This window comes from Octodon degus, unplaced genomic scaffold (genome assembly GCF_000260255.1).
Source record: "Octodon degus isolate 3935 unplaced genomic scaffold, OctDeg1.0 scaffold00048, whole genome shotgun sequence".
In the NCBI taxonomy this organism is placed as follows: Eukaryota; Metazoa; Chordata; class Mammalia; order Rodentia; family Octodontidae; genus Octodon; species Octodon degus.
Genome location: NW_004524624.1, coordinates 3,146,066 through 3,159,350, shown reverse-complemented (window position 1 = coordinate 3,159,350; position 13,285 = coordinate 3,146,066). Strand labels below are relative to the sequence as shown.

The 13,285-nt window shown below is 43.2% G+C and overlaps 1 protein-coding gene across 4 annotated transcripts in view; it reads right to left on the bottom strand.

The window, feature by feature from the left end:
* Nucleotides 1–977: 977 nt before the first annotated feature.
* The window catches only part of Trpc7 (transient receptor potential cation channel subfamily C member 7), a 195,691-nt gene continuing 183,383 nt past the window's right edge, over nucleotides 978–13,285 (bottom strand). For 3 of the 4 annotated variants that reach the window (XM_004632238.3, XM_004632240.2, XM_004632241.2), the window contains 2 exons: nucleotides 3,882–3,957; nucleotides 978–1,609 (listed from right to left, as the gene is read on the bottom strand). In XM_004632238.3, coding sequence (XP_004632295.1) covers nucleotides 1,440–1,609; nucleotides 3,882–3,957 — 246 coding nt within the window. In that variant the 3' untranslated portion in view covers nucleotides 978–1,439. The remainder of the gene's footprint in view (nucleotides 1,610–3,881; nucleotides 3,958–13,285) is intronic. The other variant, XM_004632239.2, reaches the window with a different exon arrangement.

Here is a 13,285-nt window from a genome sequence, read left to right as displayed (position 1 = left end):
AAAGTATGGTTTCTGTTGAACAGTATCATTCTTATACTATTATAAAGTTGAAAAATCATTAAGGCCAATTATCGTATGTCAGGAACCGCCTATACATGTAGACCTGTACATATGACTACAAATGTGTGGGGGTATGGTGTATATATGTATGTGTGTATATTATGTGTCTGCCTAATTTTATTTCTTTGCTTTCCAAGGCACCTTTGTGATATGTGAATTTGTAACCTTGCCACTCCTCACAAGGCTGCTGTGAAGATTCAGAGATCTGGTACACACCAAGTCCCAAGCACAGTGCCTGAGACACAGTAAGTGTGCCATGCTCCTGACCAGCATCACTAGTGTCTCCTTGGGACCAGTGAACAATTCTGGAATCCAGCGGCATCTTCTGTGAGCGGTTCAAAGTGAGCATTGTGTGGGACTGGACGCCCTCTGGTGGTTATTCTCCCCACTCACATTCCGGCTCCTTCAGATGAGAGTTTTGGGGCCAGTTCCCCACACATTGGAAAAGAGCTCCAACGCTGGGCTAGGAGAAAGCTTTCCATCTTCCTCACATTTCCTCTGCCTCCTTCCTGACCCTGATAGGGCTGGAGACACTAGAGCTGGGGACAGGAAGATGGACATGGCAGTGGAAGCTGGAGCCAGTAACTTTTGGGGGTCTTGGCTGTGAGTCTCTAGGGGTCGGTCCCTCTCATCCCAAGGCATCCCTGGTCCAAGGGCTCACACATCCACTTCCAGAAAGGCTCAGGATACCTCCAGTAGCACATCCACAGAGATCCTTCAGGCTTTTATGAGGTAATTTTATTTCTTTCCATTTTAGGTAAAAATAGTAAATACAAGATAATCTTAATAAAGGTAAAAATACATCATTTAGATTTTCTTGTTCTCTAAACAGTGCTACCTACAGTACAATTTTTAATTTAGGATTTTTAATTTTTTTTATAAACAAATAGAGCTATTTTGCTATTAGGCTATCTGTGTTCTCATCTGGCACTTAAGAATAGATCACAGGTCACCTCCCGGTGCTGGTTGGATATGGGGGTGGGTGGGGAGAGTTAGAAAGTGTTGGTGGGCTGAGGAGGTTCAGCTTCCCAGGATACAGCTGGAGCTATAGCCCCATATGCAGTGGAGGATGGCCATATGCATCCAAGATGGCCCTGTCCTGCTCTGGCCACAGGGTGTATTTCTTTGAGGTTGGACTGATGTTTCACCTATGCCACTTCCTCCATCCTTTTACCCACCAACTTAGTGTCACAACAGTTCTGGGTCCAGGCAGGCTCTTGGGCTGGAGAGTCAGTGATGTGCTCGAGACTGAACCAGTGGGTCCCCTTTTGTTCCAGAGGAGCGGGCTGGGGCGCTTCCCCACCAGGCAGTGGTGAGGGCCAGGGCAGCCAACCTGGCCTTGGAATGCTGGTAGAAGTCACAGATGCCCACTAGGCTGCCTAAATGTCTTTGCCCTTGTTCACCCTCAGGTGGTCTTTGTTTAAGTTCTTTCCGAATTTCTCACTGAGCTGTTGGATCAGGTCTGCCAGTTCGCCTGTAGCTTGGGACTTCTCTTCGAGAAGTTCATAGCGCAGACTGGAGATATCTTGCTTGATTTCCTTCAGCTCTCCTGTAAGGACAGATGAGAGTTTGCTGAATATGACTGAGGAGAAAGAAGGGGCTCAGTCTCAGTGTACTGAGTCCAGTTCACAGAGTTGCAGTTGAGGAGGTGAGTACCACCCAGCTTTCTACCACCAAAGAACACATTCATTTAAAACCCTCTTCCCCTCCTCCTCAATGCCCTTCCCTTCACAATTAGAAGCAGTGATGGAGATTTGGGCTGAGAATTGTGCCTAATACCTATTTTATGTTGGTAAAGTGTTGATCAAAGGCAGATCTGAAGACTAAGCAACAACCTCATTAACTGGAACATTTGTTTTCATGACAACATTTTCTGATGATATCTGAAGAGAAGGGAGACTCCAGGTGGCCTGGAGAATGGCTCCCATACTGGATGCCTTCAGGAAGCTGCCCAGGCAGCCTAGCCGGGAAGCAGCACAGCCTCCCTGGTACAAACCTCAAGGCCCCCTGATGCTACAGCCTCTCCCAACCCGGGCCACCAGGAGGACTTTCACTTCTGTTATTTCCATAATGAACTGTGAATTCCAATGACTCTGGGCTGCAGGAATCTTTTAATTAACCAGAATAAAAGGTTCTTTACTGATTCCAGAAGACTAGACTTAGGTGGAGTGTGTAGCTTGTGGAAATACTATTTATTCGTATCTATTTCCAGGTATGCTTTACATAAATAAAATGCAGAAATCTCAAAGGTGGCTTGATCCATTTTGTGAAATGCATAACCCCTATTTATTTTTATCAAGTGTTTCACTGGTGCATGCTCCCTCTCCCCTCCCCCCCACCAGTGGTTGATTGAACTCGGGATCCTGTGCTTGCCAGGCAGCTGGGTATCCTTACCTTTGTATCAGCTACATTCAGGTCAGTCACAGTTATGTACTGCTTGAGGCTGGCTGGCAGGACCCCTAGCAGTTCTATATTTTCGATCTATAAGTATATGGTGGGGTCCTGAAGGGCTGCAGTGTTGGCTCAGGAGTCAGTTTGGCCACTGATGAGCACACAAGTGAAACACTTGATAAAAATAAATAGGAGTGTATGCATTTTATAAAATGGATCAAACCACACCTTTGAGATCTCTGCTTTTTATTTATATAAACGTACCTGGAAATAGATATGAATAAAAAGTATTTCTACAAGCAGTACACTCCCCCTGAGTCTAGTCCTCTGGAATCAGTAAAGAACCTAGGTAGCCCCTCAGTGACCTGGTGGCCCCCATGGCTCAAGCAAGGGGGAGATTTAGGGTCTCCCTTCATGGATTGGGGCTGTGCTGGGTACTAGATATTCATCCTAGGTGTGTAGTAGAGATGAATGATCTTGTATAAGGATATTTGCTTTTGACTTAGGAGTGTTTGCCTAAAACAGACTGGAAATAGCTCCAATAGCGAAAACGATGCAGTTGGAAAACTTCAGTGTGCATGAGTCACCTGGTGCTATAACCAACAGTAGGCCCTTCGGCCCCACCCTGGATGTTCTGATTCCTTAGGTCTGGGATCGACAGTTTTAACAACTAGGACCGAGAAGGGGATACATAGAGGAACACTGCTTGTTGTCAAATGACTGAGACCATGAAACTGCAACAGGATGGGGGTGACTGGCACTAGGCCAATGACAGACTAAAAATGGAGTATAGTCTGCTCCCTCTATGTGTGCACCCACAGAAGGAAGTGTGGTCACTGGACCTCTGTGCTGACCTGAGCTCAAGGACCTGAGGGTGACTGGAGGCAGCCATCAGTGTCAGAAGCACAGCTGTGTCTCCCTCATCCCTGATGTCCTCACCCTGAGCTCTGGTGTCCACCTGAGAACATGGCACATTACGTGGTGAACAGGAAATGTGGTTGCAAACAGAATAAAGGTTGCTGGGTTATTCAGGTGGAGATGGTCTAAGCACATCAGTTCTTAAAACTGAAGAGGGAAGCAGAAGTGGGTCAGAGACATGGGATGACAGGTGATGTGCAGCAGAGCTGCAGTGTGACTTACAGCAGGCTCTGGGCTGCCTGGCAGATGGAACCATACACAACAAGTACTGGAGAGTGTCCCCTGGCATTGGGCTCAGGGCAGCCACCACTACACTGGCAAGGAAATGAAATCCTGGCAAGGAAATTGCTCCTCGAAGAAATGTATGCTGACTGCAATGAACGAGTGAAGAAGCTGATCTCCCTCAGTAGCCTCCAGCACCTCAGCCACATCATGGTTTCTGCACCGGGACAGCCATCCCTGCAGAGCCTGATGTTTCAGGGCCCCACCTTCATGGCACTGCAATCACTTACCCTCATTGACTTCATCATTCTCTCTGTCCACTTGGGCCTTCAGCACGTATCTCTTTATGAGCCGTTTCATGATTTTCTGAAATGAAAGTAAGGAAAGGCTCAAACACTCCTGACCCAGCACCTACAGGGGGTAGCACAGGGCTTCTCCCCATATAACAACTTAAGAGTCAGTGGAACTCATACACCTGGTACCTTACTCTGGAGGGGAGCCGTGGGTAGTAGGGGAGCCTGGCCAGTCACTTTAACTCCCCGTCTCCTAGGATTCAGTATATATATTCCCTGACCCAGGGATATAAGGACAGAATATTTATGGTGGCAGGAGGCTAAGAGAATCATCTTGGTTGCCAACATTGTTGAAGGGTCTTAGGCTGATTCTGTCTTGCCAGTCATCCTCTTTCCTGGACATCAATTCTATTTCAAGCAGAAAATACTGGGACACCTTAGCAGGCAAGCCCAAGTGAAACTGCATCCCTGGCAGGTAACAATGAAAAGTATTACATTTATGAGAGGAGACTGGCTTTGGTGCAGAGGTCAGGGCCGGACTTGGAGGACACAACCATTGTACCTGGGAAGATTCTAGTGAGAATCGGCAACAATCGTAACTGGGCCTCTATAGGATTTGTGGAGAGACCACTTCTCATAAAATCCCATAAGCCTGACCTTGTGCTGCCAATCATGCTGGATGAGAAGACTTTGGCTCCTCAATTTCATTTATTATGCAGGTTCTGTGCTCTTTAAGCAAAAGAGGCATGCATGAACACTTAAGAGACACCAAGAATAGAAGGAAGTGTAAGAAAGACTGCGGGAGGTGAACTTTGGATTTTGCCAGCTAGTCTTTCCAGGGTTTCTGTGAAATCACAGGATTTAAAAATATTCTGCAGTCTGAGACTTCTGACTCTTGCTGGTGATAAGCAGCGTGGAGAAGTGGGAGGGATTTCCCTGCTCCTTGGTCCTTCCATTCGGTGACACGCTCACCTGCTCACACCTACACAAGGGGACAGAGAAAGCATTTTCCACTTGGAAGAAACCTCATCTGAATTCAGGGATCTGAATGCCTTCCTGCAGGTTGCTAACTTCTCTCTGACTACACAGGCTCTAGAAAAGCTTCCTGTAAGTTAAAGGGAATAGAAATGGGTACAGAGAGTGGGAGCATTCAATTTATTTTAATCATCAAGTGATGTTTTCCTCCACTCCTTTAGAAGGCCTTGCTAATGAGGTGGCTCCAGACTGAGAATCCCAGGCCTCTTGTGTACACTCCTGGTTTGCTCACTCAGGCCATCCTGCCCTTCCTCTGTTATCTTCCTTCTACTCCACCTGAGACAACTCTCATCTTAGTCTTTTTTTTTTTTTGGCGAAACTGGGGATTGAACTCAGGCCCTTGTTTTTTTTTTTTTTTTTTTTTAGGCCCTTGTGCTTGCTAGGGAAGTGCTTATTCCACTGAGCCATCTCCCAGGCCCACCTCATCTTAGTCTTATCAGTGGTTAAGCTGGTTATTCAGGACAGGACAGCAGATTATCTAAATGGTAAGTATGTACCTTTTCACTGGACTCAGGGCTAATGCTTCTACTTGACTGGGAAAAAGAACAAAACCATTGTCCTCATCTAAATCACATGGAGAAAACAGTAGATACTTAAGTATTTATTGTTTTCATTGAATAAGTTCAGAAATATTCTTTTACTACAAAATTTCAGACTGATACAACTTAAGTAGACTTCAAGTTTGCTACCTTTTCAAGACAAACCTCAAAATTAAGGTTCAGGATTCATCAGTTAATTAGGAGTCCTACTATTTATGATAGAAATCAGAGCCTGGAAGTGGAGTTGCCCTGAGGCAGAGCCTTTCGCAGGCACAGTGTCAGTCAGTCACAGTCCTACCTATACAGTGTGTGCTGCTTCAGGGAAACATGATTAAAATGGTGGTTTCAAAATATCCTATGGGCTGTGTTTAATCATTATGAAATATGCCTCGCAAGCACGTTTCATTGTGACTCTATGGGATCCTGCTCCCAGCCTCCTACAGGGCCAAGTAGCCCTGATGAGGACAGGAGACAGGATGGTACAAGAGAAACAAACAGTATTTCCTATATACAGGATCCTGTTAGGCTCACTCACAAAAGTGGTCTCCCTGAATCTTCCCAGAACCTCAGGGAAAAGATAGTTACAATCTCCATTTACAGTAGATGAAGACACCCATGAAACCTCAAAGAGCAAAATGACTTCTCCAAGGTCCCAGAAATGGAAAATGGTACATTCAGCCAACATGGAAATGAAAACATTGCTTTCTGAACTTCAGAAAAAGATTAAAATCAAACTGGTTGAAGGAAGAAGATTCATCACTTATCAACTGGCTCCCACCAGTCAGGCAGGGTTTGGGATACTTCTGTCTGGGATACTAAGACATTTTATGCAAGAGGAAGCCTCACTAGTTTTTAGGGGATGGGTAACTTACTCCTTAGGAGAGAGGGTCAGTGGCAGGGCATTACCAGGAATGCTCCTAGCCTACTCTTGAGTACTGGCTTTCCTGGTCTGAGTGAGTTTTCTTGTAGACCTGGGATCCAAAGGGTGGAAAAGAAAAGTTTTCTTTTAAGTCCTTAATATGCATTAGAATGATAGAGTCTTTGGGTAGACCCAGATCCAGATGAGCGCTGCAGATATGCAGGACTGTTTGACCCTACGTTCTTGGCCCCACATTACTGCCAGTGGTAGGGCCTTCAGGGGGAGCACTGTGATTACTCACTGTCCTTAGAGACATCATGTCCTCCTAGGGACGGAGTTTCTCCTCTACTAGACAACTTGGAATCTGACAGAGCAAGATGCTAGTATTACTCCTAGGAAGTGAACAATGATTGGAAAATCCCAAAAGTTCTACTTAACTTGGTTGCCATGGAGGCTGCTTCCAGATGTCTGTGGACATCAGAAACTTGCCTCTTGCTCTATGGGAGAGAAAGTGTGTTCTGCTGTGATTAGTTTGGAGTACCTCTTTGATTTCTTATATAGACTGCTTCTAAGTTATAATGATGAACTTTGAACTAATTAATATGCTCCTGTTGGTGGCAACCCTCCTACCCCTTACCCTATCCTTTAGTAAGCACTGGGGATGAATCTATTTAGGAATATTATCCAGGCAAAAAGAGTCTCAAATTGGTATGAATGAAATGCACAGTGGGTAGAAATTGCTGTCTCACAGAGACCTACATCCATGGAGGAAGGCACATGCTTTTGCAAGTCCAGATTCCAAGGGGCCAGATGGCTTCCAGCTGCTGCTAGTGGAAGGAGAGACAGACAAAGACGGCAAAGACAAGCAAGGAAGAGAACATATACTGTATGTTGAAGATGGTCAATGAAGTAGAATTCAGAGTGAATCATTATTGCAACCTAGGAAGAAAGAAATTGAGCAACATGCGGAAGAGAGTGGAAAAATGAATTCTAGGGCAAGTCATTTGTTAGGAGTTTTCAGAGATATCAGAATAGAAGAAGTAAGCACTGACAAGTGCTCTGTTCTATTAACTTTGATTTCTATAGCTAACACCATCTACAAGAAGAAAAGGAGAACTACCAACTGGATTTGAGGGAAAAGACAGCATCATAAAGATGCTGGTGGTTCCTTTGAGTGATAGATTTTTGTCTGGATTCTGTGGTTTATTTGAGAGGTGACTTTTTTTTTGTCAATGAGGAGATGTGCCTCTCAGAAAATAAATATATGGGGTCTGTAATGAACTCGCCTACTCAATTTAACGCAAGGTAAGTTTCAGATAACACACATTTTGACCATCTAACCATTATGGTTTTATTCCATTGTTTTGTCTACTAACCACAGAGCCCAGGTTGGAAAGAGAGTGTAAAAACAAGAAAATAGTTTTGGTGGAAAGCAACAACTGAGACTTCTGGGAGCCTACGCAAAGCAAAGCACAGAAAGCCCCTGACTCTGCCATGCCATCTTCCTTCACAACAGAGGGGGCCACAAAATTGAGGATTTAGCACTCAAAACACCCTCCATTGCAAAGAGCAATTGAAAGGACACAAAGAAAGCAAGTTTGCCCACTAAATGTGTCTGAAAGACTGTCGGGTCTTCTTGGAGGAATGCTACAGTATTTCTTTGGAACCATAACAGTGGGAGAGGCCCATGTACTCACTGAGATGGCAGTTCTGGGGACAGCCTGCAGAGGAAGCGATAGAGAGCGAAGTGGGCCCTCATGTACTTTGCACATCTGGGAGCTATTATGGGAGGAAAGCAGTGTGGAAGGCCCCCAACTGGGCCCAGGAAACAGATGCACATGGTCAGATTCCTGCCTATATCTGTCCCTCAGTTTCTGCTGCTGCAGCTGGTGGTAGCCAAGGGACACGAGTGCCTCCTCGTGTTCACTGTGGTTGTCTCAAATGTGGAAGGCTCAGATAGATCTACTTGAGTGATCATGCAACCCAGACAAGCAAGGCAGATTGTGTGGAGGAAGGGTGTGGAGCAGCACTAGGAAGATGAATGGAAGGGGAGCGCCTGGGCAGCATGCTGTGTGGAAGAGTCAGGCACATCACAGTTCCACAAGCTGTGTGAACCAAGACGAAGAGCCTCAGTTCCCTCAGCTGACAAATGGGGTGAAAGGAATGTGCTGAGACTATACCCAGTTAGTGTCTTGCCTTCCTCCAACTGACCTATAAGGCCCTTGCAAGGTCTCCTGCTTGAAGATGGTAAAGGCTCAGGGAGATGCCCAGACTCAGCCTAGCAGGGTAAAACAAATTGCCCACATGCAAACAAATGCAGGGTGCTTGTCCTCCTGGCCCCACGCTCTCCTCATTCCTTTCCCTGTGATGTCTGCTAACCAGGTTTTTCATTCTATTCTGTGACAACTATTTGAATAAATATCATGAGTTTTTCTCCTTGGATTTTCAAATATAAGTTGAGCAAAGCTTTCCAAGGTCATCAGTAGCTTGAAGCTGTAAAGTAACCAATCTCTGTAATCACAGCAGGACAGTCTCAGGAAGATTGAAGGAAGAAGGATTCAAATGCGATGATAGTAGACAAACAGGATTGCTCTGAAACTGATTTTGAAAACAGTCTTGTTCAGAAAAGATTCATTCTGGGTATAGGATATTCACACATAATCAGTTTCTCTTTATCTCAGGAGCCAATTCTGCTCAAAACCAGGAGAGATATGGCCCTAACCCATTAGAGTTTTCTATCTTTCCTGTGACATATCATCTTTCTTTGAGAAGCTGAGCAATAGAAATCCTTCCACTGATCAAAAGACTTGGCCTGTAAAATAACTCAAAGCAGATCAAAGTGGGCAGTCCCAATTTTGTGCACAATTAAATACAAGATTTCCCTATTGCCAATTTTTAGCCCATGTCATCTGATAAAACTATAAGTGCTTTGAGGGATGAGCCATTTCTTAATTGTACAATTACATTCTCCTCATGGCACAGCTAGCTTCTGAAACATAGATGGAGAGACTCAATTAGAGACCTGTGTCTGGAAGATGCTAACTCTGTAATTGCTCCTTGTGGGAAGCTGGCACCAGAAGACAGTCGCCTCAACCCAAAGGAGCTGCCAGGGTAGCTTCAAATTCACATCCAATAAGAAATGATTCATATGGATAAAACTGCTGATGGTAGAGAAGTAAAAACGCTAGAAAAGAATGGCCTGCATGATTATAATCAATAAATTGTAGCTACAATTTATCACTGGTTCATGTGCTGGTTCAAACTCATACAGAGGCTTGGCATTTATTACTAGTAATGCAAGGGTTGCCAGCAAAGAGGGCCTTTATGTAATTTTTCTAATGGCAGATGTGGTAGGTTGGCAGTCTGATGACAGGTACTCACTGAAGACCCCAATATACATCTGGTTGTTTACCACACATATCTGGAAGTCATGTGAGGTGATGCTTCTCCACCTCCCAAGAATAATCCTAGCACCAAGGCTCAGTGATAATAGGCCAAGAGCATATACTGAGTCTGACTTTCTTCATTGCCTTCTGCAGGCCTCATTTGAAACCACCATTTCTCGTGCCAGAAAAACTTACATCTTTCTCACTAGTATTCTGTTTATTCTCAGTAAACTATAAATACACATTGACATGGAGCTGTGATGATTGGTAGGAGGAGGACTTTAATGTGCTCTTGCTCTTGCCATTGATGGCAGCCAGGGACACAGTAGAAACCTGGCTAGAGCACACACCATGGATTGGGGGGGGGGTGCGTAGTGGAATGGAAAAGGCTGGAGCAACAGTAACAATGTGAGGCAGCAGGTGGTAAGTGGTAAGTTAGGTGAAGCAGCTTTGTGCTTGGGATCTAAGATACGCAGCATAGAAGTGGGCAGGTAGGGCCACCTCTTTTTTTTTTTTTTCTTTTTTCTCTTCTCATCTTGTCTCGTCCCTTCTCTTTCCCTCTTTTTATTTCTTTTTTTAAATGGCCAAGGAGAACTCCAGCCACAGAAAACTAATTCCATCCCCCAAAGCCAGAGACAAAGGTCAGACCCATTCCAGCACAGATTCACCTGCAGTCTTGGCTGGAGTACATATTTTTGAATCAGACTTGGGCCTACTATAGAACTATAGATGCTAGAGGAATCTCACTAATTTTATTTTTCTCTATCTGATGAAAACACAGACAGAGAACTTCCTCTTTTTTGTTATTTTTTTATTTTTTGCTCCGAATGCCTTCAGGGCAGGTTTGGCTGGCTTGAGTTGTGGGGATCGAACCGCAGCCACATGAACCTGACAGCTTTGGGGAAGCAGCCTCTTAAAGAACTGAGCTAGGGCCAGGACCCAAGAACTTCCTCTTGATATCAGCTGGATTAATGTGTGTTTTTAAATTTTTTTTTCTTTTTCACCTGTCTTTTTTATATTCATTGCTGTGATTATTTTTTTTTCCTGTTTTTCTTTTTTTTAATTATAATCATTTATTTACTTGGTACAGGGTCTTGCTACACAGCTCAGACTTGTAGTGATCCTCCTGTCTCAGCCTCCCCAACACTAGGATTACATGTGTATACCACCACACCTGGTTTTGGTGGCCAGCTGTGTGGCCAGCTTGGCATGGGGCAACACGGCATGTGGTACTGGGGATCAAGCCAGGGGCCTTGTGCTTGCCAGGCTGGCACTTAGACCACTGAGCTATCTCCTAACCTGCCTCTTTCTAAAATTTCTATTTTCTACCTTCTTTCTCATCATTTAGATCTCTGAACTTTCTCTTTATATTCTACTACATCCTCTTCCACTCTTTTGCCAACTATCTTGCTTGATTTTATTAGACTTTCATGTGAGTAAACATTGTTTCTTCTCTTTCTGGTTCACTTCAATACATCTGGGCTTTCTCTTCTACCCCTCCCTTTTGTATCCTACAATTGCCCAAAACTTGGGTGATCATCCCATGCATACCAAACTTGCTCCTACAGTGTTTAACCTCATCTACTTCTCCATCCTATCCCCACCTCTCTTAAATACCCCCCAAAAAGGATAAAGTCACTCTGCTAGGTGGAAAAACATTGCATAAAAGTTCTTGGTATAAGTTGAATTGTATTACCTAAGTATAAAACTTACTCCTACGATTAGAGAAATGAGGCTGTTACAACAATCTTTCAGTAACTGAGCTTTGCTTGAGTCTACTGTTATTGTGAGCCATACCCAGTTTAATTACCTGTTATACCTGGTATAATCAGTCATTCTCCACTCATTGTATGACAACACTATGATTACAAGGGGTCCTAACCATCACCATAGACCATTAAAGGAACGGGTCTTGAATCAAATTGATACAAACTCCACTTCTTAATATATTCAGAAGGTATATTCTTGGGATAGACATAAATATCAGAACCACCTATATTTAGAAGAAAATCTGAGCAACAGACATCTTCTAGGAAATCCTAGACACCCGGGATAAAATTATCTAATGTAGGAAATATAAAAGCATCAACGCAGCAAATAAGTACTTTTTTTTTTTGAACCTGAGATTGAACTCAGGCCCTTGTGCTTGCTGGGGAAGTGCTTATTCTACTGAGCCATCTCCCTGGCCCCAACACAGAAAATAAAATAAAAAAAGAAACAATGCAATCACAAATACCCAGCAAACCTTGGACAAGTCTAGAATAAAAAGAGATGGTGGCAATTAAAATCCACCCAGGGAGAGTCACATGGAGAGAAAACATTCTCTCAGGCTTTACAGAGAGCACATTGGCCAAGCAATGGCCTTGACTCATCCACATGGCTGACACTGACGAAGGATCTACAATCTGAGGTACAGGATCTCAGGATAAATCCTGAGTAGATTTCACTGACCTTATCAGAATCAAAAGCTACAACTCCTGTTGCATAGGTCCTGCTTTACCTTGGTCTTAACCCTCCAGCAGAAAAGTATACAAATGAAGTATAAGAAGTAAAGCTATGCTGTTATGTTGAGCTGTAGGGGACTCAGGTCAATAATTTCTGACATTGCCAGTGAAGCAGAAGACCAATACTATTATGGGCTACTGGACTCTTTTAGAATATTTTGCTGAGTTAACACATCTATAATATTCAAATAACGGAATTAAACAAAAAAAGGAGATACAGATGAATGTCCATTTTGTATCTGTGTATTCAAAGTGGTTAGGATAGATATATAGTTACATCCTCTTAATGAATAGAGGGATTTGTTCTAATGGTGTTTGTAAATAGAATATCATGTCCGCATCTTGCACAGTAATTAATCACTAGGAAGAATGTATGCAATGTGTTAATTATTGAAACTGTCCTACCAATTTGGTTTGAAACTGTCTCATTGCTATTTGTTTCTCAATAAAATTAAGGGAAAAATAAAAATAAAACCCAACCACTGAAATCCTCTGAAATGACAGCAGCAGAGGTGAAAAAATTTGGAAGAGGCCATAGAAAAATAATATCTTTGGTGCAAAAATAAATGACAATAAAAATGGAAGACATAATAGAACTCAATTAAAAAATAGAGCAGCTTAGAAAAACAATGGAGAGCCATGAATGCCCAACAGAAACAAGAAATAGCATCAATGGAACAGATTTAAATAGAAATACAGAGAATTAAAAGCTCCACTGAAAGTGTATACAACAGACTGAATGAAGGCAAGATAGAATATCAGCCCTAAAAGACAGAAATGTGACTAGTGAACAGGAAAAATAAGATATCTTAAAAATAGCAAGGGATCACGTATAAGATGGAGAAAAGAAGAATAACATGAGATTTAATGGAGTCAGTGAGAAAGCTAGTGATAGCACAAAAACCATTAAAAACTTCCTCGCAAAAATAATAGCAGAAAACTTCCCAGACATGGATAAGGAAGTTGACATACAAAGAAATGAAGTATATAGAAATCCCAATAGCCATGACAAAAATAACACTATACCAAGATATATAATAATGATTCCCAAAATTTAACACAACAACAAATATTAAAA